The sequence below is a fragment of the Colletes latitarsis genome, chromosome 10 (genome assembly GCF_051014445.1).
Source record: "Colletes latitarsis isolate SP2378_abdomen chromosome 10, iyColLati1, whole genome shotgun sequence".
Lineage (NCBI taxonomy): Eukaryota > Metazoa > Arthropoda > Insecta > Hymenoptera > Colletidae > Colletes > Colletes latitarsis.
In genome coordinates this window covers 23,471,505-23,494,705 of record NC_135143.1, presented here as the reverse complement: position 1 = coordinate 23,494,705, position 23,201 = coordinate 23,471,505, and the positions used below count along the sequence as shown (strand labels likewise).

General features: G+C 39.4%; 2 protein-coding genes across 3 annotated transcripts in view; one reads left to right on the top strand and one right to left on the bottom strand.

The window, feature by feature from the left end:
• Cad99c (cadherin 99C) overlaps window positions 1-23,201 on the bottom strand; it is a 131,423-nt gene that overhangs the window by 78,570 nt on the left and 29,652 nt on the right. The gene's annotated exons all lie outside the window — the stretch shown is intronic.
• Window positions 17,774-20,990, top strand: LOC143346219 (uncharacterized protein C15orf61 homolog). 2 transcript variants are annotated; one of them, XM_076774127.1, is made up of 4 exons: window positions 17,774-18,027; window positions 19,327-19,492; window positions 20,339-20,582; window positions 20,782-20,990. In XM_076774127.1, exons 1-4 carry the CDS (start codon window positions 17,885-17,887, stop codon window positions 20,907-20,909), a joined length of 681 nt encoding a protein of 226 aa, XP_076630242.1. In that variant the 5' UTR covers window positions 17,774-17,884; the 3' UTR covers window positions 20,910-20,990. The 2 variants fall into 2 exon arrangements, with proteins under 2 accessions (XP_076630242.1, XP_076630241.1); XM_076774126.1 differs by having other exon boundaries at window positions 19,297-19,492.

Genomic DNA, 23,201 nt, shown 5'->3' with positions numbered 1-23,201 from the left:
CTCGAAACTTATCGTGGGTCGCGCGAAACTCGTCGTGTATCCGTCGCAATTTATCGTAGGCAACTTGTAGTTTTCCGCGAGTCGCTTGAAATTCATCGTGGGTCACTCGAAACATATCGTGGGCCACTCATGACTGGTCGTGGGTCGCCCGAAACTTAACGTGGGTCACTCGTAACTGGCCGTGGGTCGTTTGAAATTTATCGTGGGTCAGTTGCAAAAAAAGAAAACGAATCGTGAGTGTATTTAAACAGTTATCGACCTCGATGCAACAGGATGGATCGTTCGAAGAATCGATGGTATCAAAATGACGCGTCGCTGCCTTTTGGTGACGCCCGCTGCGTCGATACAGAGCCGAGGCGTGTTTAGCGGACGACCGCGCGTTAATATTTTATAGGCACGCGTAACATGTAACGCGTAACACGATAAGCGAGCTTAGTTTTCGTAAGATCGAGCGGCAAGTTTGCAGTCGGAATGGGATACAAGCGTGATTTTCGATGAATGGCCGGCCGCTTTGAAACACGTTGCCCGTTGCGGCTGTAGGCGGCGAGGGATTCGCTCCACGTAGGCGTATATCGGTTCGCCGATCGCGCATCGTTGTATCCAACATTGACAGATTATTTTATGGTTAAGGAATAGGATAATCGTCTCGATAAATATTCGCGAACGTTGGCCGGTATAAATTGTCCGCGCTCGCGCGGTCCATTCAGGCTTTAGCGTATAATTATTCTTGTCGCGCGTCGCCCGTCATTGAGCTCGTACCGTTTCCAGCAATGCACGCGATATCCGAATGGTAATTGATTAATCTCGCTCGGTACATCTTCCCTAAGCAAACACAGACACCAGCCGCCGACGAAACGCGACTTATCGTGCTATTCAAAACAATTTACACAACGCTGGCGAGCGAACGTATCCGGGAACGACGTTGGTTTGATCGATCGCGTCGCAGACCGATCGTCAGGAGCTTTGAATAACGATGCTCGAAAATACAAACACGATCACGGGTAATTATGCACCAGGAACGATTATAACAACGTAGCTTGTCCAACGATAGCTTTCGAAACAAGTGTTTCAATATTTTCAACCTGTACCCGTGGAAAAACTGCCGTGCACGAATTTTATAGATCTTATCGAAAATACGAGGGACAGAGACATTCCGTTCCTCGGTTTATCATAACTGGTCTGCCAACCTATGATTAAAGTCCTGCTCGTTAAAAAAATAATCTGGTCCTGAATGGCCGCGAGAGCCACGATAAAATCCGAGCTCGGTTCGAAATCGCGTATTACAATTTGTAAGACGTACGAAGGTTCCGTGGACTTTAAGATCTATACTGGTAGTCGTTAGCCGCTACCGCGGTCACGACTTCCGCGTTTTCAGAAGGTCCCGTTCCGTGTTCGCCCGATCGGGCCCCGCTTTCACGATTCATTCAAGTCAGTGGTCCCGGCTGCATCGATCTTCCCCCGTGGCCACGGCTAGGCGTATAACGGTCGTCAGGATGACCAAACGGAGAAGGAGGAGCACGGAGCAGAGCGAACGGTGGGCTAGTAAAATGCGCTTCCCGGCGGGAGTGCAATTAAATGATCGATTTATGGTTCCCGCCAATCGTTACACACCGGATATCTGCTGCGTCGGCTCGCTAATGACGTACCAGCGGCGCATACTTACGATCCGGGGGCCATCTCCTCGAATAGGCACCGGTTACACACTGCGTGCGCTACACGATCGCCGATGGACGTATTCGCGAACGCGTACACCTGCGCCGAACCGAGGGCCCCTTGTTGACCACGTGTACCGATGTACTCGTCGCGAAACACTTTTCCGCAACCGGGGTACTCGCACGAATACGGAACGCTTCCATGAGAACCGGCCAATGTCCGATCGTAATGCGCTAATAAGTCTCTCGAATATATTTACATAATGGGAACGTTGTGTAAATGATGTGTACGGGACGATAGTTTGCATGTTTGTCTACAGGAACGAATACGGGCGTGAGAGTGAACGTGTAAAACGATCTGCTACCTATCTGCCCGCGGAAGAACGGAATTGCTCGAGCGGTAAAACACGTTCCATATTTCTGAGTATCCGAGCCAGGCCTGGGGAAAGCATAAGTAATGCATTCTGGTAGCTGGAAAACCAACACGGTTAGCTATCGGTGATAATTACATTTAGAAACAATGTCTGTTCTTTGAGTTTGAATGCATATATTTACATCTACGTTCGAAGAACATCCGCAATTTGTTTCCTTATCGAGAGGCAACTTCATTAGTCATCGGAAAAAAACGAAAGAAGAAATGGAAAATGTAATTCAGAGTATATCGCATCGTACAATTTCCAACGTCACTATTGCCCTCCTGGACCTACGAGCCAATGTTCGTGACGTTGCACCATGAAAGATAGGCTTGAAAATTTTAATCGCGAGACTCCTCTCTGTGAAGCTGCGCGAAATGTCTTAAAGCCGATTTACGACGACTTATCGAAGTATGATTTATTGGAAAGGTTTACGCGAGGATACGCACAAAACAATAACGAAAATTTTAATGCTGAGCTTTGACACACGATACCTAAGCACTTATATATTACGGCTTAAAAACTGTAAAAACCGCTTCTTATACGAGGGGGGTAATTTTTAACGAAAGTTTCTGTTCGATAGTAAAGATTATCGAAATATTAACAGTTACGAAAATAAATTCCTCTGTGTTTGAATTAAAAAGAGAAACTAAGAATATTCTATCGTTTATTTTCTTAAAAAGTTACGTGAAGTACGAAATTTTCAAAAAGGTAAAAATTCTCAAAATTTCTTGTAAGCAAATTATTGATAATTCGCATAGTAATACCCACCTTGACAAGAAAAATAAAGATTTCGATGAGAATAGTTCGACGAAACTTTCGCGCGCTACAGGATTTTTAAGGGGCCGTAATTAATAATGATCACGGTCAAAAATTAATGGCAGTTCGCGCGTCGGATTCGCGACGGAAGTTATCGGGTACCGCGGCGCGTCTTTGGTCGGTGACGAAGAACGTTTTAATCGGCGTAAAACGGACGTATATACGTCAGTCGCCTCGGTATAATTGGAATCGAAAGAACGGGACGATCACGGTCTGGCGAGCACGCTCGACGGCTTCGAGCCGAGCAATTAATTACGGAACATCTCCGTGCTTTCGATACGTCTAAACGGTCTCCCTTTTACGGCGTTGCAACGGATCTTTCGTATCGTATAAATACCTGTGTCGCGTACGTATAGGAACGTTCCTCGAGTGCTTGCTGCCCGAGCGTCATTTTAAATTTTCCTTTGACCAAAAATTATTTCGCTCTATCAAAGTACCCGCCTTCCGTTTCCAAAGCATTTAGATTAAAAGTTGAATTTCAAGAATCCAATTACTGGAACGCCTATTGAAATAACCAATCGTTGAAAATAGACGTTGCAGAGATAAATTTAAAATTGTTTTAATCAATTTCCAGGAGGCACAAGATTTTAACTCGCCTAATCCAGAGAAACGCATGTACATTGTTGTGGTCGAAGGATTCAGCGCTGAAAGGATTGGTTTCCGGTATTCCTCGAGGCAGATCGGTCCCTAGGGGATCCCTACTCGCGTCTGCATAGTTGCTCCACGAACGGACAGAGCCCGCGGGAAAATGGAAGGGATCTCCTGGAACACGACCCACCTTTCAATTTTCTTTAAAGACACCGTTGCACGGTTCGCTCGCATGGTCGAGCAAACCAGTTCTAAGCACATGCACGCGATGCCCGTCTCGAGTGCCATCTTGCGCTCGCGCGAGACCGGAATCGAAGGTGCACACCAGCAGCGTGGCTTTTTTGCCACGGCTAGGAAACCTTAACGACGGTGACAGATACGCTCCTGTAACGCGAGTGGCGGTTGAGTTTTAAACGGCGTTCATTTTTGTGTATGAAATGTAAAACGCGAATGGCAACCGGTTCTTACATGCATACCCTTAGCGTTGGCGCGACTGACTTTCTATTTTGAACTTTTCGTCGTCGGATTCTCGTTGCTTTCTACAGCGTATCGATGGCCTGGCTTTCAGGATTAGAAGACAATGGTACCATAATTTTCGAACCTTTGCACGCGTCGGAGAAATAATTATTTATGGATTAGAAAGACTTCTGACAAAGTAACGATGTAGCTGTTAAATCAAATAAATTTCACTTCAAAGTAAAAATATTTCTTTTGCAGGGGACGCGTCTAAACTGCCCCGGAAAGTTTTCCTATTTTCTCTCCAAACGTTCCGGTATCTAAACAACGATCTCACCTTCAATGGCCACATCCAAACGTCAGCCCCTTGGCGCGGTGGAACCAGGAGATAGGAAATGTTTGCACGTTGAGTTATGTCAATTCGACTAAGGGAGGTGCAGCTCCTTGGAACTCCAAGAATCCAAGAGATTGAACACTAGTTGTGACAGTAGATGGAAGGTCGTATCTTCTACGAGCAGTTAAAAGTTCAAATTGAAAGCTTTTTTAACGTCCCTTCCGCAATCGTGAAAAGTACGATTCCTTAGAAAAACGACTTTAAAGTTCCCAATCGCTGGCTTTTATCGCCTTCTCCGAATTCCCACAGCATCGCGGGTGCTACGAATTTCGGACCAAAAGCGTCGCTAGAACGTTCGCGGGACTATAAACTGTGCGAAAATGCAAAGAGGGTACTTTGATTTTCGGATCGCGTCGATGTAGAATCCCTCTTCCCAAAGTGGTTTTGGGTGCAATCGAAAACGTAAACTCCGTTTCCTTTGGAATAACTTTAACCGCGAGTACTGCATCTGCAACGACAAAACAGGAGAAATACAGCCCGTACGCCCGTATTGTCTTTTGCAATTCTCACAGAATTACGCCACCGACCTGGGACTCGGTTTGCGTTTAAACCGTGATGAAACCCGCGGTAATGAGACCACAATATCACAGTTGTTTACCGTGCGGACGTCACTCTGTAATTTTCACGGGACGCACAAAACTGTTCTCGTTATCACAGCATACGTAGCTTGATCATCGTTTAATAATACCAGAAACATTGACTCTCGAGTACGTATCTATTCCGTCCAAACAATTCAATATTAAAGTAGAACTTTACGAGAAATGGCATGTTTCATTTGTTTTAGAAAAAGCACATAAAAAGAAATACATTTGTATTTAATTTTATTTAAATCTATATAGGATAAAGGACTTACAATAAAAGTTTGTATATTTCATTACTTTTTCAAGATCAGACAGAGTCAGTGATCGTTAACTAATATTTTCGAAAATTCAATTTTTCTTTTCAAAATAAATTTTAACAATTTAAAATGACCACATACTGATATACGATATATGTTGCTCTTCGCGGAGAAAAGTTGTAGCGTGTTAGTTTTTATTACGGAAGACCAAACGAGCTTGAAATGTTTTTTGCTTGGCAAATTGAAACGTGAGGTTCTTCGTACGAAAAACGGAACGTGTTACTTTTCGTAACGTCGAAGTAATACAGCGAGAAAGAAAAATCAGCCCTGGAATGTATTGCGACGTATACTGGGTCGTAATGTCCACGACTAAGCAAAAGTTACTCGATACTGTACACGCTCTACAGCCCCCTCAGGCCAGTACTGATCTTTCTTTATCTGTATAGTACTTAACAAGAAGTATCGAAAAGCATTGAAATATTAAATACTCGATGACGATTTTCGGTATCAAGTTCAAATGAAATATCTTTCTAAAGGTATTTAATAACTGGACTAAAATAATCTAAATGGGCTAAAAATATCTGCTGAAATAATTTACACGTTTCATTATTCCAGAAAGATCAGATTTAACCAGGTATTATAATTAATGGCCAGTGCGTAACTGAAATTAGAAAATTAAAATCCCTATTCTATTATACACTATCACTAACGAGCTTTTGAAATTTAATGTTTCAAATTGAAAGATCCATAAATAGAGATTATAGCACTATGTTGATTCTATATTACGCAGTTCTCTCTTTCATTGTGCCGTTTAAAGTATGGACGACCATAAAATACCTAGGCTTTAAATTCAAATTAATTCGTGTAGTAATTAGCCTCTTCAAGGTCGAGTTATTTTATTCGAAATAAATAAAACTGACATTGCTCCGTGTCATTTATCAATTTCTCTTTTTTAATTAGCTGTTACAGTAAACCACTCGAACGTGTTCTTGGTAACAGCTGAAATTACGATATAATTTATTGTCGTAATGTTTGGAAAAGTTTACTTCGATTTAAAAACTTTAGAAGCTATAGTACTCTTCTGAAATGCTTAAAGTTATCTTGTATGGAGAAAGAATTCGAATTTTTATAGACTATACACATTTGGAAATTGTAGTAAATTGAAAAACACCTGTGACCAGTTATTTTTTGTTGGAGAAACTCTAGATATTCGCTATATATCAAATAATTCTGAACATTTCTCTTGCCTTAGTTGGTGCAATAGGGAAGATATTTATCTGAATTAATGGTCTAATTGTATGACGGAAGCACGTAATCGATACACTTCCAATCCCACAATAGATATACCTAATACAACCTTCCTTGAATATAATCCCGCTTTTGAGGTGATTAACAAAGTTTTACCTTGCTCGATTCAGTATTATTTTCGTTGAACATTTTGTTCAAATTAATTTCTTATTTATAAACAGAGCTGTTTTTAATTTTAATTTGTGGAAAGGATGCACTCGATGAAAGGGCGTAATTGACGAGGTGAGGTTCGCGCATTATCCTTTAAAATAACTTCATAACCGACGGTGAATGTGTTCCCGAAGATACTAACGATTTTCATTGAGAAAGAAACTGTTTCTTTTTCATATAATACCTATTTATGTCCAGTCGGCATCGAAAGTTTCAAAGGCTGAAGAACCATTTCATTTAATGGCGTAGCTGAGCCCATATTGTCCTCGATTGAGTGTAATTATACTTCGCGCGGCCACTACCAACACGCACTGTTTTTGTACGCGAATAAAAACACGCAAAACGTATCTATATGTTTATAGCCCCGTTTGTCTGTGCTAAATTTTATATCCAGAATAAACGTACTGATCAAACTTCACCTGTGAGTGGTTTTGTTATTTCTTTGATGCCACGGTACACGAAAGTATCATAAATTTTTCACGAAGCTCACAGAGGATGAGTTTTACCAACACCAAGGCGGTTAATTACATAAAACCGCTTTTAAAATGAAGAACGTATCACGCGAAACGTATTTGCTTCTGCGGAAACCGGGGCAGGTTATTAAGAGATAAAAAAATCTTGGTAATTTGTCTTCGCTGGAAATTAACTCTCAATTCTATGCGTTTCAAACAAATAATACAGAGAAATTTCTCGGTTATTTATAACCTTCATGAATTAATTAATACCCGAACCAAACAATAAGTCTCTTTTTTACCTGTGAAACGCGAAGTCTGTACAAAAATATCTGGGACATGCTGCATAATGTCCTTATTTTAAATACATACTCCGAACGAAACGATCATGCTCGAATAGCGATTGTATTTTCTCGAGTTCCGGAAAATTCTCAAATTCCTTCATCGTTGCTATTCGGGATTCTAGAGCCCCATCTAAAAATTCTCGAGAATCTCAGGAATATTTTTAATAAAATTTTTCTCGGGAAAATACAAATTACGAACGACCATCTTTATTTAATATTTAACTTTATTGATCTCATCCGACGAGAGTTGAAAAACAAACAATATTAAGTTACCTATCGTATCAGCAATCGCGTTTTCAAAATAATTAAATAAAATAGTATTTTTTTCATTAAATGAATTGCTTTAAAAGATTGATCACTGTTTTGCTTAAAGTAAGTTTTTCAAAATCACGAACTATCGAGTCGTTGCTTAAACAGGTCGCAAACGTTTCAATGAAAAATGTCTTTCGTTCTACGTTAACGTGAATTGTATGCAAAACAATGCATTTTTTAACATTTCTAAATTGCAAATTACTTTGCTCGATTGCCTCATAAATATTTATTTTCTTAGTCATCGATCGATAATCATCCTCAATTGGTTTCCCGTTATAATTAGCATTGAAGTTTGACGAATTGATTCTCCTAACTAATTATATAATCTCGGTTTTGAATTTAATATATACGTGATCATACGCAGTGTCACTTGCTATTATACAGGGTGTTCGGCCACCCCTGGGAAAAATTTGAATAGAGAATTCTAGAGGCCAAAATAAGACGAAAATAAAGAATTCCAATTTGTTGGTGGAGGCTTCGTTAAAAAATTATTAACAATTAAATTCAAAAATTTCAAATCGTTCTGGAAAAATTATTTTTGGTTGCAGGGGTCAATTACAATCAATTTTGGTCAACAGACATACCCCCGAAATCTTGCGCATTTTCGAGAAAAAAATTCAGTACGGTTGGAACTTTAAACGTTAATAGCTGTTTAACGAAGCCTTCATCAACAAATTGGTATTCTTGATTTTCGTCTTATTTTGGCCTCTAGAATCCCCCATTAAATATTAAAATAGTAAATAATTTATAAAATAATAAAAATAATTTTTTTTTAATTTCAAAAATTCTCAACGACCATTAAATATATAAATTCCATAAAATTTCCTCGGCGAGGTTTGTAGTAGAATTCTTTTTATTGACTTCCCGATCGGTTACATTACACGGTACAGGGTTGAAGATTGATAAGCAATCCTCGTCGAAAAACCTGTATCGTTGTCGACACGATTTCTAAACTTTCTCTGTTTAAAGTCAAATTAGAAAAACAATGGCAGTTTCTCTTTCGTGTTATTAGCGCTGGCACAATGTTTGATAGCGTTTAACGAACTTTTTCTAATCGCCCCGAGGGAAAGCACCGTTGTAAGCTATTCAATGCGTTCACCCTTGGTTCCATTTTGAAAAATAAACATATGATTCGAAAGAAGAGAATAATTCGTTGCAAATTCTCCATATCAATGTTTTTTTTAAAACTGGATCATTACTTGCTAGAAGAGTTCTCATAGTCTCTGTTCGTGGGAAACGAACGTTGAAAACAAGTTAATTTAATTAAATGTCTTAAACTAATTGTAAGATACGGAAACTGATATAAGGCTTGCGTCATAGGCTAAAATAAGGTATTTTGAATGTGTTACACTAGAGGAATAAGTTTCATTGAGAGTTTACAGGGGCTTGAAACCAATTATGGCTCTTGGCAGCCTTAATTGTAAGAGGAGTTCGGTTTTCTGGAAACGTGCGTGTACTTGCGAAGGATGGATAAGGGCACGCAATTAAAACTACGTAAGGTTACGAACAGTCTGAGTCAGTTTTTAGGGTTAGGAAACCCTGAATTAATCTCACTGCTATAAAAGACAAGATTCCAAGTTTACACTATCCAACATGAAACGTTATGTCTCTTTAATTGCCGCGTAAACATTACGCGTGTTTCTCTATTACAAACGCAATCTTTATTCCAGATTAAAATATACAATTTGCAAAAAGAAAACATCTTTTTTGCTCGTTCTCACGATACTCATCATTTTTTTGTACCAAAAATTGGCGTACCGTTTCCTCGAATTCAGCTGCAGTTTCTGTAAGATCTCTATTAAGGAACGAAATCTGTTCCCTTTATAGTTTGTCACGTTTCCTACCAAAGGGTTCCTTTATCGAGCAAAGGGGCCACGAAATCGTTTATCGGTAAGGTAATCGTTAATAAAGATTGGCACACAAAGGGAAAGTGATTCGAGTTTCATCGGGCGAACCGCGAAACCGCATTGCGAACGTTTCATCGACACAGGTCCCATTGTGATCACTGTAAATTGCCGCGTGTTTTCGCGTACGTAAAGCTTTAAGCGCCGTTTCGAAAACGACTGTCGATCCGTGTTACGATTCGAAAGACGGACAAAGCCGACAATGACCACGCAAAATTGTGGTCCTGCCTCTCGACAATGGTATCGGAGAAACGTAACGTTCGGTAGTAAAACGTGCATTTGCATTATCTAGGAACGATGTTGCGTATTAACGAATACCGATACCAACGTTCCACATTTTCGTGGCTAATAAAATGCCAATAAATCGTTTCGTTGCTAGCAGCGATTTAAAAAAGAAATATACATTATTATTATTTTTTCAATAAATTATCAACAGGTAGTTTAATAGAGCTTCTCTTCGTCCAGCAGCTCTATATTAACCAACGTTGGTTCGATTTTGCCCACGCACGTGCAATCTCCGCTACACGCATGTACCAAACGAGGACATAGTTCTGCCTGAAGATGAAAGCCATGTATTATACGACGATGATCTCTCGCCAAGATAAGAGATTCTATTCTTCGTTGCACCGTGCAGCATCCTTCGTGATGTATGCGTTTCGCCGGTGCCCCGAAGTGTTTCAGAATAATACGCGTTGCCGGGGAGAAGACAGTCGGATCTCCAGGGTTATCGAAGAAGATTGGAAAGTCTTTATTAGGCGTGGAATAATGACCAACCGCGATAGTTATCCCGTTGTTTGTAATTGAACGAATAAAAAAAAAAAAAACAGAAACTCGCCACTGGAAGGACCGAAAGCTATATACCGCGCGAAGGTGAATGAAATTATCCGTGAATTTTTGCGGGACGCATAACCGTACGCCGAGCCGCAATTGCATAATGGCGGTGACGGTGTTTTGCATTTGCCACAACACGGTGTCGCAACGGTTCCGTATATGCACGGAGCATGAAACCACCGGCTTAACATCGATTGTCTTCGTTGCCATTTAACTCTGCAAACGGTCATTATCCGTCACGGTTATTGCGTTTATCTTTATTAAAAGTACCAGAGTCTTGTAATTAGCATCCTCGCAACCGTAAATGTGATCACGGCTGTGAACGAACCACGAGGAGACAGCTCTCTATTTTGAAAAAAATTAACGACGTTTCGAGCTGAAATGGCTATTAATAATATTGCAATGTTTAGAAGAGATTGGTCTACTCTAGATTCTTTTTATTGGCCCCCTTTAAGAAATTCTGCGAACTGTTAAATTCAACCCAAATTGTATATGACATAATGAAATCCTATTTAAAATTCATATTACTTTTAACTTGAATTAATTGTTTGAAAAAAATTTGTTTGAAAAACTGATGAACGATACGACAGAATCATATTAATCGTACAATGGAGAATATTTTCAATCTGGAAAATACAATACTGCGATTGAAATTACGAGTCTCTGATGCCCGTTTCATTTTCCTCGTGCTTCGAGCATCAGTATAACTGTGTGTATCGACGGGGGAAACCTGTACGTGCATCCAATAGTAGACGAAAATTAAATTATCGTCTAATAAGAACGTGCCCTATCAAAATCCAATACTTCATGCACAATCGAGAACGAAACTGGTTCAACCTGCAGAAGAATTCACGACTAATGGCGAGTCATCTTTTCACGAAAATAGCACAAATATTCGTAAGCAAATATACGCTTGAAGTTACGTATGATATAAATAAAAAATTATTATATAAATAACAATTTCACTTTGAACATCGAGAGGAACTAGCGTATCGAATAACGATTCACAGAATTCCGAATTGCACGAGTTCATCGAACCGAAAAATAAGGATATTTGTATAAATCGAACAAGGGTTATACGTATTTAAGAAACGGTATACAGTTAAGTGCAGTTTGCTACCCGTTCCCGCGGGAACAAAAGTAAGGAGCAAAGAACACGGAGGCAAAAAGAGGCGATGGTAAGACAGAAACTAAATCTGCAGATGATTCTTTCGTCGCGTTCGCGTCTAACCGCCAACCGCACCGGCGATACCGCAAGGGCCAAGAAAAAGATGCCTGCCATCCGGTAGAGAGATCCGTCATTAAATCCTCCTCAGCAAATTTCATTATGTAACCGAATCATTTTCATCCCCGAAGGCTTTCCCGTTTCCGGCGCTCGCGGCGTTCCCCGTTAAGCGACGGATCAACAACCTTCCGGAAAATTTCTTTTCGTGTAAACGAAATATAAATTACGGCGATACGTGACTGACCCTTTGGACCCGCGGTTTCGTTCGAACGCGAACAAAGTACTCGGATATAATTGTTAGAAAGCACAGAAACGGACATGGCAATTCATGGTTGGAGATACAACGAACGAGGAAAGAAAATGGAAACGAATTCGTGTTCTTAATCTCGGGTGAAAGTTTGAGAAGGATAGTCTTACCACAGATAAAAGTATACAAGTAAACTTTACATTCAACGTACTTTTTGTAGATATCGATGAGCACTGCTACATAAATAAATTTCAATGAAATACACTCACTATTGTGGGAGTTATGGTTGTACATTAGACCATTTCTCCTGGAACATTCCTAGAATTATAATATTCTCCATCAAAATACGCGTTTTATGCCGTTTGAAACATTAAAATCGTCCAATCCGTTCAGGAGTTATGACATTTCAAACATTCGCACGACGTTTCAGTGTAACAATTCTAGCCACACATTACATTTTCGGTAATGAATTTTTTTCTCGAAAATGGATAGGATTTCGGGGGTACGTCTATTGACCAAAAATGATTACAATTGACCCCTACAACCAACAATAATTTTTTTAGAATGATTTGAAATTTTTTAACTTCGTCGAGAAACTCTCATGACCATCGTCACCGTTCGTGCTGTATCTCCTGAACTCTTTATGACATTGCAATATCGAAGGTCCGTGATCGAATCAGCCGAGACACGTACAGCTATAATAAACGTGAATTGCAACGAAGATAGGTAAATATCAAGCAAATTCATATACACGATTTTCGATATTTTACTGAGCTCCGCACGAACGGAGACGATTGGACTCGGCTCGGAAGCCATTTTTAGGATCCCGTTAACCGACTCTCGAGTAGCATACGTGTCCCAGCAGTTGCGATTTGAAATTTTACACGGTTACCGGGACCCGTGTACGTACATACGTGCGTCTCGCATAATGAAGGAGCCAGTCCGACCGACGAGGCAGATGGCCGTTGCATCATTTATCTCGCGGAAATCGTAGACTCCCATCAAAATAAGTAACGCGTTGCCAACATCGCGAGCCTCGTCGTACACACGCCGAAAGGGTCGCGTATTGCATAAGAATATATTTATAGAGACGGACGTAAATATACGCGAACAGAGCGTTCCAGAAACATAAACCGCGCCGGCGGGATCGTATTTCCGCAAAATTTTCAAACGGTCAGCCATTCGACAAAAACGAATCCACGAGAGTAATTACAGCCGGTGAGGGACGCGGAAACGTTTCACGCAACAGCCGCGGTGTTATTTTAGCAATAGATACGAAAACAATCGAAGAATTTATATATTAAAATTTTTCGAAAAATAGTTAACCCTTTGTAGACGATAAGATTTTCCTATGAGCACGACAGAACTTCCAATTGTCATGGTCGTCATATTTGTTACTCGCTCGTTCGAGTTACGTGACGTTTCTGTTCAGTTGGTGATTTACGAGTCATCGTGGAGAGATACACGATTGCTCGACGCGTTGAAGCTATCGAAATTTATTATCAGTCATTGTTGTCGACAGAGAACATAGAAAAATCAGTTACCAACGTTAACTGTAAACGTTTCCTCGAATAATAATTCCAGAACTTGCATAGGAATTGTACCAAACGATAGGTACAAATCTGAAATGTTTATTCTTGAACAGATCTAGATCCATTTTTTTTTGCAATAAGATTCAGACGACTCTATTTCCCAGCGATCCTTCATTTGCATGGTCGTGCCGTTCCCTCGTAATTAACGAATTTAAAAGATAAGAGAAATTCCAATTTCATCGAGACCCGGTCTATTAACTCCAATGTAATCAGATGTGGGTGTGTCAGAAACGAAGAAAGCGTTTCCTGCTTCTAAAGCCGAATTAGCACATCAATGTAATCCAATATGACAGCGATGTTTCTTTACGTGCTCACTGGCAATCTACCGGTCACGTTTATAAGATATTTAAAGCTATCTCAGGCGAGCATGCGGAAGACCAACGCACGAAAGACAAAGTGCAGGCACACGACAGTCGAGTGTCATCAGAAAATAGCGAGAGCCCCGACCATTGTATCTTGTCCCACAGTTGCTAATTGTTGCCAGAGACTTTGTCATCGCGTGCGAAATTGTCTATTTATATACTCGTATACAGAATGCTTACGGTAGACGGATATGATGTCATTAGGAAGACGATTCTTCCTGAAGAAACAAAACAAAGAATTATGAATTAGTGTAATTATCCAATCTTATTATATAAGTACCGTAGTAACTATAGTAACTGTGAAATAAATAACGGCGATATTAAATTTTCTGTAACGATACAACATCGAAAACATTCACTTGTTTCTTCGTTGTGGAGCCGAGTCGCGTGGGTTCGCGTGAAAGAACTCTTCTTCCAAAGCTGTACTCGATCACGTTCACACGGCCACCGCGATAGACACAGGCCCTGACATATCAGTTTATGGCAGAAGAGAGCCATCCTTACCGATGCGTGTTCACGTGACATTGAGTCACGTCTTTTACTGCCACGATAGTAAACGCGGTGAACTGACGTCTCGTCAGTGTCACAAATGAAACGCGACAAATAAAAAGATAGATTTTGGAAAGAATTACAAGCCGTACGAGTAATGACTAGAACACTGTCAGCTTTATGCCTACTAAATAAGAAGAGGAATTTAAAGAAAGGGACTTCACTAATTTCGCACTAAGCTATTAAGAAGGATAACGTATATCGCACCTCGTCATTAATTTATCCTGGCGTAAACTGCATGGCAGATTAAAACACGCTTGCAAAAGAAATCACGTTGACTTTAAAATACCATGACTTTAATATCGCATGAACACGCACCTTAAGGGACAACTCTGTCAGCTAGGTACAAAATGCTGGTAGTAATTTTACACCAATTAAACTCTTGCGTGTGTATCGTTTACTCGCTGCTATAGTCTTATTTATTAACCCTTACTGAATTAATATATATAGACATTAGTTTACAATAAATACTACTTTGAAATAACGTAGCATACCAGCGAATTTCAAATTAATGTTCCTACTTCGGATACGCCTCTCGAAAAAATTTCTCGTTCTCTTTAAGCAGCATTTGTTGGATAAATTTATCTTTCTTTATTATGTAATTATTCGTGAATTTTTTATCGCGAACAGAAATGTACTAATATTTTTTTACAAATAGTAATATTTTTCCTTCGCAATACGACTTGGATATCAAGACAAGTAGAAATAGAGAGTAATGGACAGACGCGTCAGACGAATTCTTTTCTCAAGTTATATTATCTGAAACGAAAACAATTTATTGCACATTTTCGACTTATTTATTCCACGTAGATTACCACCTTTCATACCATAATTACTAGAACACACGGATTGATCGTTATTCCTGATTAATATAAATATAGGTTTTTGTATATTCCAAATAAAATAATTAGTCCTCCGACGAGTACGAATGTAAAATCGGTACCGTTTCTGTTATTCCTTGCGGGCAGACTGACCAACCCAGACCAGCGAACGACGTTCCTTAATACCGAGGAGAACGAACGTAGCCGTAGTTATGTAAATAAATGTAACTCGAAACGCCTTTAGTAAAAATCGGGGTAATTTATAACGCGCTATGCAAGCCGGCGCGATACGTTATACGTGTAAACGATCTTGGGTGTGGTAACGTTACACGAATTCTAGTGGTTCGAGGCTTGAATGCTCGTAGGAATTAAAGGACTGCGAGGTTCGTTGTCGATAATTTTCGCGAGAGCGCAGGTTCCAGCGGGATAAATATTATTACTCACTCGGTGCACAGCAACGTGGATGAACTTACCTGAAACAGAAAAAAAATGATAAGGATAATTAGAAAACAGTCGGTCTCTTTATAGAAATTAAATCGAGTTAAAGTAAATGCTCCGAGATCTGGTGAGATTTCAAAAGAAGCAATTTTATATCGATTACCGAGCAGCGGCGCGATTTCAAGTAAAAACGGTGGAGATTGCAAACGTTAAGAAATCGCGGTTCTGATCCTTCGTTTTTATTAGACGACTGTGCATGCCAACGATAATAATTCAACGATTGGTGAACCTCGGGAAACGCGTGTTTCAGTTTCTACTGAACATGGTTATTTAGTACATAGCAATTTAACTGTAGCTCGAAGTCGGTAAACTCTAAATATCACACGTGCCACTTTCAACATATGCGAGTTTCTTTTGTTCGTTACTCGCGAATTTAATAAGTATTAATCGTAGTCGGGAAAGTAGAAGTAATAGAACCGCTGTGTTTACAAAATTTTGTTATTTAATTATTTAATTATTTTGTTTACGAAACCATATATTTTCTTCAGTAATATTCTCGAGAAGATTGAAACACATTTAACGATAACACGGATAAAAGACACTTTTATTGATACATAGTCGTTGAATAGCCCACAAAAGTTAACAGACCGTGAATGATTTGCAATGTTGATATTGAAATGGGCTAGCAAAGATTCAGTAGTGGATAGAGAAAACTGGTATGGACACAGTGACTGAATATCGACTTAGAAATAATAATAATAGCACGTCTTTATCGTTCCAAGATTATATAGAAAAAGAAATGAAGTACCGGGTGGAAAGGAAAATAACGTACAGAAGAAAAATATGTATGCGTTACGGTACAAAGGCTAAGTATAGCTATGTGCTGTTATTAACCTAACTTCCTCGTTCGATGAAGTTAATTGAATATCTTGGAAACAAAGACACATTACTAGAATTTTTGAATAAAACAACAATGTGAAAAGAAACTAATAACTCTGTTGCGTCATAGATAATTACAAAAATTGCTAGCAAGGGAGCATTATATAATATAATGAAACACAAACAAAAAAGTACATTAAACAATTTAAAAATATAGCAATGGTGTTAATGTTAATATCATACTAAATCATGTTAACAGCTCCTGCGTAGTGACTGTCACCGACGCATTATTTTACTCTCGTAATCGTCTACTATTTTCTACACCCCGTGCATCAATGCCATCATTATCCAAATTATCTTTTCTTACCACAAGTAGTACAAGGATGCTGTTTCTTTATTTTTTAATATTTCCAGCGGAAAATTATGTAATTTCAGAGTACGAAACGCCAATAATTATCTTCTTTGTACCTTTGACGTGCAAAAATAAGATGTCTTTAAAAAATTGGCAAGCAAATATACTCGTTAATATATCAATTTTATAGTGCAAAGAATAGTAATTTTTTTTGCATTAAAATGCAATTGTTCGATAACTCGAAAGTCTTAAAACTATTCTACTTATCTATATGCCTTATGGGATCGTTGGGGCCTTGTTTGAGTACTAAATATGGATATACGTATAACGTACGAGCGAAGAACTGGGGACAGTGTTAAATCATACCTTTGCCACCGGAAATGCGACATCGATACCGTTATTCCGTCAGATTTAACGGATTACTGTATTGACATACACCGTGACCCAAAATCGTGAGTAGACCGGAAGTAAAGAAGTGATAACATTCATCAAGTAATGCACGATAACAATAGCACGAGTGTACCTGGGACGCACTTGTTATTAAGAACGTGTGAAAAGAAAGATGTAATAACAGCGGAAATAAAGACTTTTTGAAGCAAATTATGTACAATTAAATTACTTGGAGCCACGCTATGTTTCTATATTTTCTGTAATATACGTGCAGCATCGGTTTTTAAATATAATACGAATGGACCAAACTTGGAAATAAAAATTTACGTAGTAGCAAACGAAAATAAATTATTATAATAATAAATTAAATAAAATTTCGTTCAATTGCGGTACCGTGCTGCTGAGGAACATTCAAAATGAGCGCCAGAGAAGATCAATATAGCCGACTGTAGCGCCAGAGACTATTTCATGACTCGTGACCTAGTAAAATCACGAACTTCTCGCCAGACGTTTCTTTCGTGACACGTGCAATCGATAGACGTGTTCTCTATATCTCTACAGACAACGCATGCAGCATCGGAGATACACGAAGTGCAATTTCGACAAAGGCACGTGCAACAATCAGTTAAAGTTACGTATTACGAAGCACCGTGGATCGAAGATTGCGTCGTATGCAATTCTTCGGCGTCCATTTCACGCATGCGTCAAAAAGTGAGTAACAGCGCTGTCGTTGCGAAACCGATCGAGTAACCGCGATATTACAAACAAGTAGAGCAAAACAGTATTTTAAATAAACAATTTACTACCGATATTAAAATATTAGATAGTTATTGATCTACGAAAATCAGTATTTAGGAGTTCTAGGGTCGCGAACCATGAGCTTGAAGAATCCAATATGGCGGACGAAATATTCAAAATCAACCAGATTCGCTTCAAATTCGAGAATTTTTCAGATCGTTGATCAAAAATATAGTACTGGAAATGCTATATTTAAAATAATGGATACACTATCGCGAATATTTCCCTTAAAAATGTGTAAGAAACTATTACAATTATACAAAATAACAATTCGAATATTCGGAATACATACACACATTCTAAGACTCGAATATTTAAAATATATTTCAAGTATATTCAAAATATCAGACTGATTCGGACAGATAAAAATTCGACAAATATTCATAACCCCATTCGAGTCGAATATCGCGAAAATATATCCTTTGAAGGCAGAATAACCGATAAATCGTATAATTTGCTTGTGCAAGCGCAATCAATTACGATTCATCGTATTTTCACGGTTCGTGAGTGTGAAAGAACGTACCAAAACCTACTTCGAAACGATTTTCCGTTAGGCGATCGAATTGAACCTCGTTAACCTTGACATTTTGTGCAGCACTCTCTACGCGTTTAATTTAGAAAGGCAGAATAATGAGTGCCGCGAGAAAGCCGTGAATCGAACAAGCCCACTGTGCCACGAATGCTCGTCGATATTCCATTGCCACTGTTAAGTTAGAACGTGGCATACTTCTTGATTGCAGGTGCACGTAGTATCTGTTCTCAATAAAAGCATTTCTACGTTAAATCGTGAAAGCTGCTGAAAGAAATCGACCCATTGTCCGTTTAAAATAAAGTGCGTGAGTGTAGACAAATTATTACGTAATCCATCGCGGCGTATCGTCTGATCAGTGGTACAGTCAATGTCTGTTCAATACTGGTTGAAACTACTTGGCGCAGTATTTACATAAGGATATTCGAACGCTTCGATGATTGAAATATTTAGCAAATATTATTCAAACATTTTAGTACTGAAAAATAAAAATAAATAAATATACTGATATTTACTCAAATATTGGAAGTTTATTCGTAGCACTCGAGTGTCCATTAGAAATTATTACCTATGTTAGAGCTTTCGGGCTGATAATTAAATGTACAATTTATGTAGAAAAATAGTAACCTGTATGAAATTTATTGTATTTGCAGCTATTTGAAAAATAACCATTTGTTTTTAAGATCTTTAGGAACTTCTAGGCAACGTCAGAACACTCCTACCAAACACAAGTGGTCTGATAAGGTTCACCGAATGATTTTAAAAGTATTGCCTGCTGAACGCACAATTATCGTTCGTTCAAATGCGATCTGGGCGTGGATGAAGAAAGACAAGCCGTTAGCATCGGAGGCAAGTTTTTTAATCTTGTATATAAATTTTATGAAAATCTCGAAGACCACCAAAAAGTTCTATCTTATTTCTCTTCTTCGAGAAGTTAAAATTATTCCACGGTTCGATTAAAAAAATCCAAGATTACCAAGATAGCCAGAGCCATTAATCACAGTAAGCCTCTTTAATCATCAGTGATTGCTAATGATCACCATCCTGCGGTCGAAACAACTTTAAATTTAAGAACAATAAAAAAAACAACTGAACTTTTGATCTTAACAAACTTGCATTGTTACGTACAATGTACGCAGTTGTAACTACGTTCGTGTTAGATACCTCCATATGTTGAAACCTCGATAAGACGAAAATTTCAATAACTTATATTTCCTATTTAATTTATCGAATTTTCAAACTCAAACGTAAATATTATCTTAAATAATTTACTTAACGAACCCAGACCCTCGACCTTGCGAGTACCTGCACAGGTGTACCTCGATATAGTAGCGATGGACGTGTCACCATCGCGCAGAAACCGCATTTCCAAGCCTTTCCGTTCCCATTAGGCGACTTCGCAACCGATAACCGTGAGAATTCTCGTGCATCGATCGAATGCTAAGAATTCACTGCCCGTCGTGGAAAGAATGCAATTTATATAGTTTCGAAAGATCCCTCCAGCTGGCAGGTTCTTCTTCTCGTTGTAATCTGTCGCCTGGGACGACAATTCCTCGAACGATAGAGTTTTCGCGTCGCGTAACGTCAGCGATAGCTAAGTCTGCGCGGTTCTAAGCGATCGACGAAAGAGGAATTCATCCGACAGATGGACGAGAGGATATACAAAGTGACTCCGTGTCATTACGGTACAAACAGGTCTTAACGAGCTATCTGCTGCAAACGAACGAGCCACCGTGGACGTCGTATTTCGTGAAGTATGCCGACGTCGTCGACAATCAAAGGGGAATGTCCCACTTCAATTGGCCGGTAGGCAGCAGCAATTACCACGTACTTAGAACCGGCTGCTTTCCATATATTAAATATCACTGCACCAAAAGGCCGCGGCAGGACCTCACGATCGAGGACAAACTTTTCAAGGCGATCAAGCTCGCGAACCTTGGTACGTATGCTCGCATACCGCTCCCGCGTAAAAGGAAAAATCCACGCCTCGACGATATCATTGTCCTTCTACGATCGCCGTCTCGTTTCATTGACACTTTTTCGATCTGTAAATAGCCAACGACGGGGCCCCAACGACGCGACGTGTCGCCGCGATAATTGATCGTTCGTTAATTTGTATTCCATATCCGTTCCGCCAGGTATACCCTTGCTGATGTACGGACTGGCAGCGGCGTTGCTGATCAGACACCGGGAGGCAGTGAAAACAGCCCAAGGAGACGTGACGATCTACTTCTTGCTACCCGAGGACGTAGGTTCCATGTACTGATCCAGCTGTACAAATCTACGACCGCTTCTACGCGGCTCTCCAATGTAAAACGATGATTGAATAAACATGCTCTTTCCAGAATAGGTATTAAGAATATTTGGTGGAATCGACAAGGTGATATTACCAGTTTTAAGAAAGATGTATAATTTAAAGTACTATTAAAAATGGAGTCAGTAATTTCTAAAATCGACAAATTCTGAAACTAACTAGATTTCCTTCTAATTCCGAATTCTGTGACGTTACATGCAAACGTTATCTCCCAGCCAACGGGTCAGCCTTAATGAATTATCCTACGACTCTACGCTGAAACTGAAATTCAATGAGAATACCCTGGGAATTTCGGTTAAACGTGAGGTTTGGCTATCCGGAGCTGGCCGGTAAAGTCTTATAAACGATGGCATTTCTCATCGCCCAACAAGCATTTTCTTTGTTAATTTTATCAACGTCCATGCAGGAATAGACCAAAGATGGTATTTTGTCACACTCTGACCCAGAAGTTGCGAAATTCTTTAAATACTTCCTCCAGATTTTGACACTTTTGCGACGAACAAAACTCGTAGAATTTTATTTCGAAAATCAACCGATCGAGTATTCCCGCGTAACGAGCATATAACGCTGCGATTGCAATGTCAGGAATTTACCCTCGAAATCAATGATTCGTCGCTTAATTGGACGTTCCCGGTAACAGGGTTTCGTAAGTGATTAGTCCACGATCTAGGAGACTAGGCTCGATCCGAAGAAAAATATTTCGCGCGAGCAAGGCAGTACGAACCTCGATAAATGCGCTCTTGATTATTACATGAGAACCTCGTTCATTGAACTGTGTTTCTAAGAGAAAGGGATGGTCACTTAGCAACGAGTGAAGCTGGAAGCGGATATATAACAGTAACCATTGATCATAGAGATGTACCTACTGCGTAACCGAGACTCTCCTTATTAGATTGGTTACCTCGTTAATTGCACGCATTTCGATACATGGAAGAATTTCTAGTTTCGTTTTTGCTGCAATTATAACGGTCCTATTACGTTTAACTCTCTGTTTCCATGAATCATATGCTTTCAACCGTTACAAGTAAAATTATTCCTCTGTCGCTTACGCGCCCACGAAAGAAAAATACGTGAACTTAATTGAGAATTTTATATAATAATTAGTCTCGTTCAAAGATTAGAATTTAATAAAATAGATGAAGATATCAAAGCCTTTAAAATAATTTTGCAATATAAGGATTCATATAAGGATTCTTATTTATCAATCTTAACACGCCCCACCACGCTCAGACCACTCCCCCAGGGATATTTTCTAAGTCGTCGTGCTATACATCAACCCGAAGACGTTCTTGCCAGCTGGAAGTGTATTAGACGTCGCTGCAGCTCATTCTGTGGGATTTATAACTGTACATATACAATGTGTAATTGATGCAAAAATTGAAAACGATAGATCAATGGCGACGTCTAAACTTTTCAACCCGCATTCGATAATTAAGTGCAGAGAACGAATTTATTCACTGTTCGATTACGCGCGACGAAGGTTGCTTTCAGATGAATGGCTTCGTTAATCAGCAGAAACGTGGACATTGCAAAAGGTTGATTGATTTAAATTCCAGTCTACTCGGGCAATCTTTTTATACTAATGTTGAATTCACAACGTTTTCGACCTGAATTCTTGAGTATACAAATTATTATAAGCCAGAAATAAAAAGATACTTTCAAAGAAAACGTATCCAGAACTCCCACGTTTCGTAGAAAAAGGGAGCGTTTCAAAATTGTTGCCGCTCAACGTTTCTTGCAAATGCAAAGCCTTTTACGATACGAATGTAAAAAAACATCGACTCCGCGTTAAACCATGAAATTACATAATACCGTTAAAAATCGTTGCGGTTGCTGTTTTCTGATAAGACCAGCTTTCGTTTTTTCACCGTTTCGATAACATTAACACACGATTTGCGCGTGTAAGTACGCGTCCGGTAGTGATTAACGGTCGAATCGTGGTTCTCTCGATAAGAGGCGAATAAAAGTATTAATTAGCAGGTGCCTTTCACTCAGCTGTGTCAACCGACTCGAATAGGTACGAAAAGACTTTCACCGACTCGTACCTTTCAACCTTTCGTACGCGACGGTCGCGATCGTCGATCTTTTGACTCCGCTGCATAATGCCGAGCCATCCTGCTGGCTATCGCGATATCTAGAATCGCACTATCAACCAGCCGGTACATAAAACCATTGTACTTTGTTACGGGGAGGGACATTACCTTTTGAAATCATGCAAGGTTTACACGATCAAACGTACTTTGT

Excerpts from the sequence above, each read along its gene's own strand:
- LOC143346219 (XM_076774126.1), top strand. The coding sequence starts at position 17,885 with ATGCAGCATCGGAGATACACGAAGTGCAATTTCGACAAAGGCACGTGC. Across the intron at positions 18,028-19,296 it reads TTTCACGCATGCGTCAAAAA|CTATTTGAAAAATAACCATT; the intron begins GTGAGTAACAGC and ends TTGTATTTGCAG. Across the intron at positions 20,583-20,781 it reads GATCAAGCTCGCGAACCTTG|GTATACCCTTGCTGATGTAC; the intron begins GTACGTATGCTC and ends CCGTTCCGCCAG.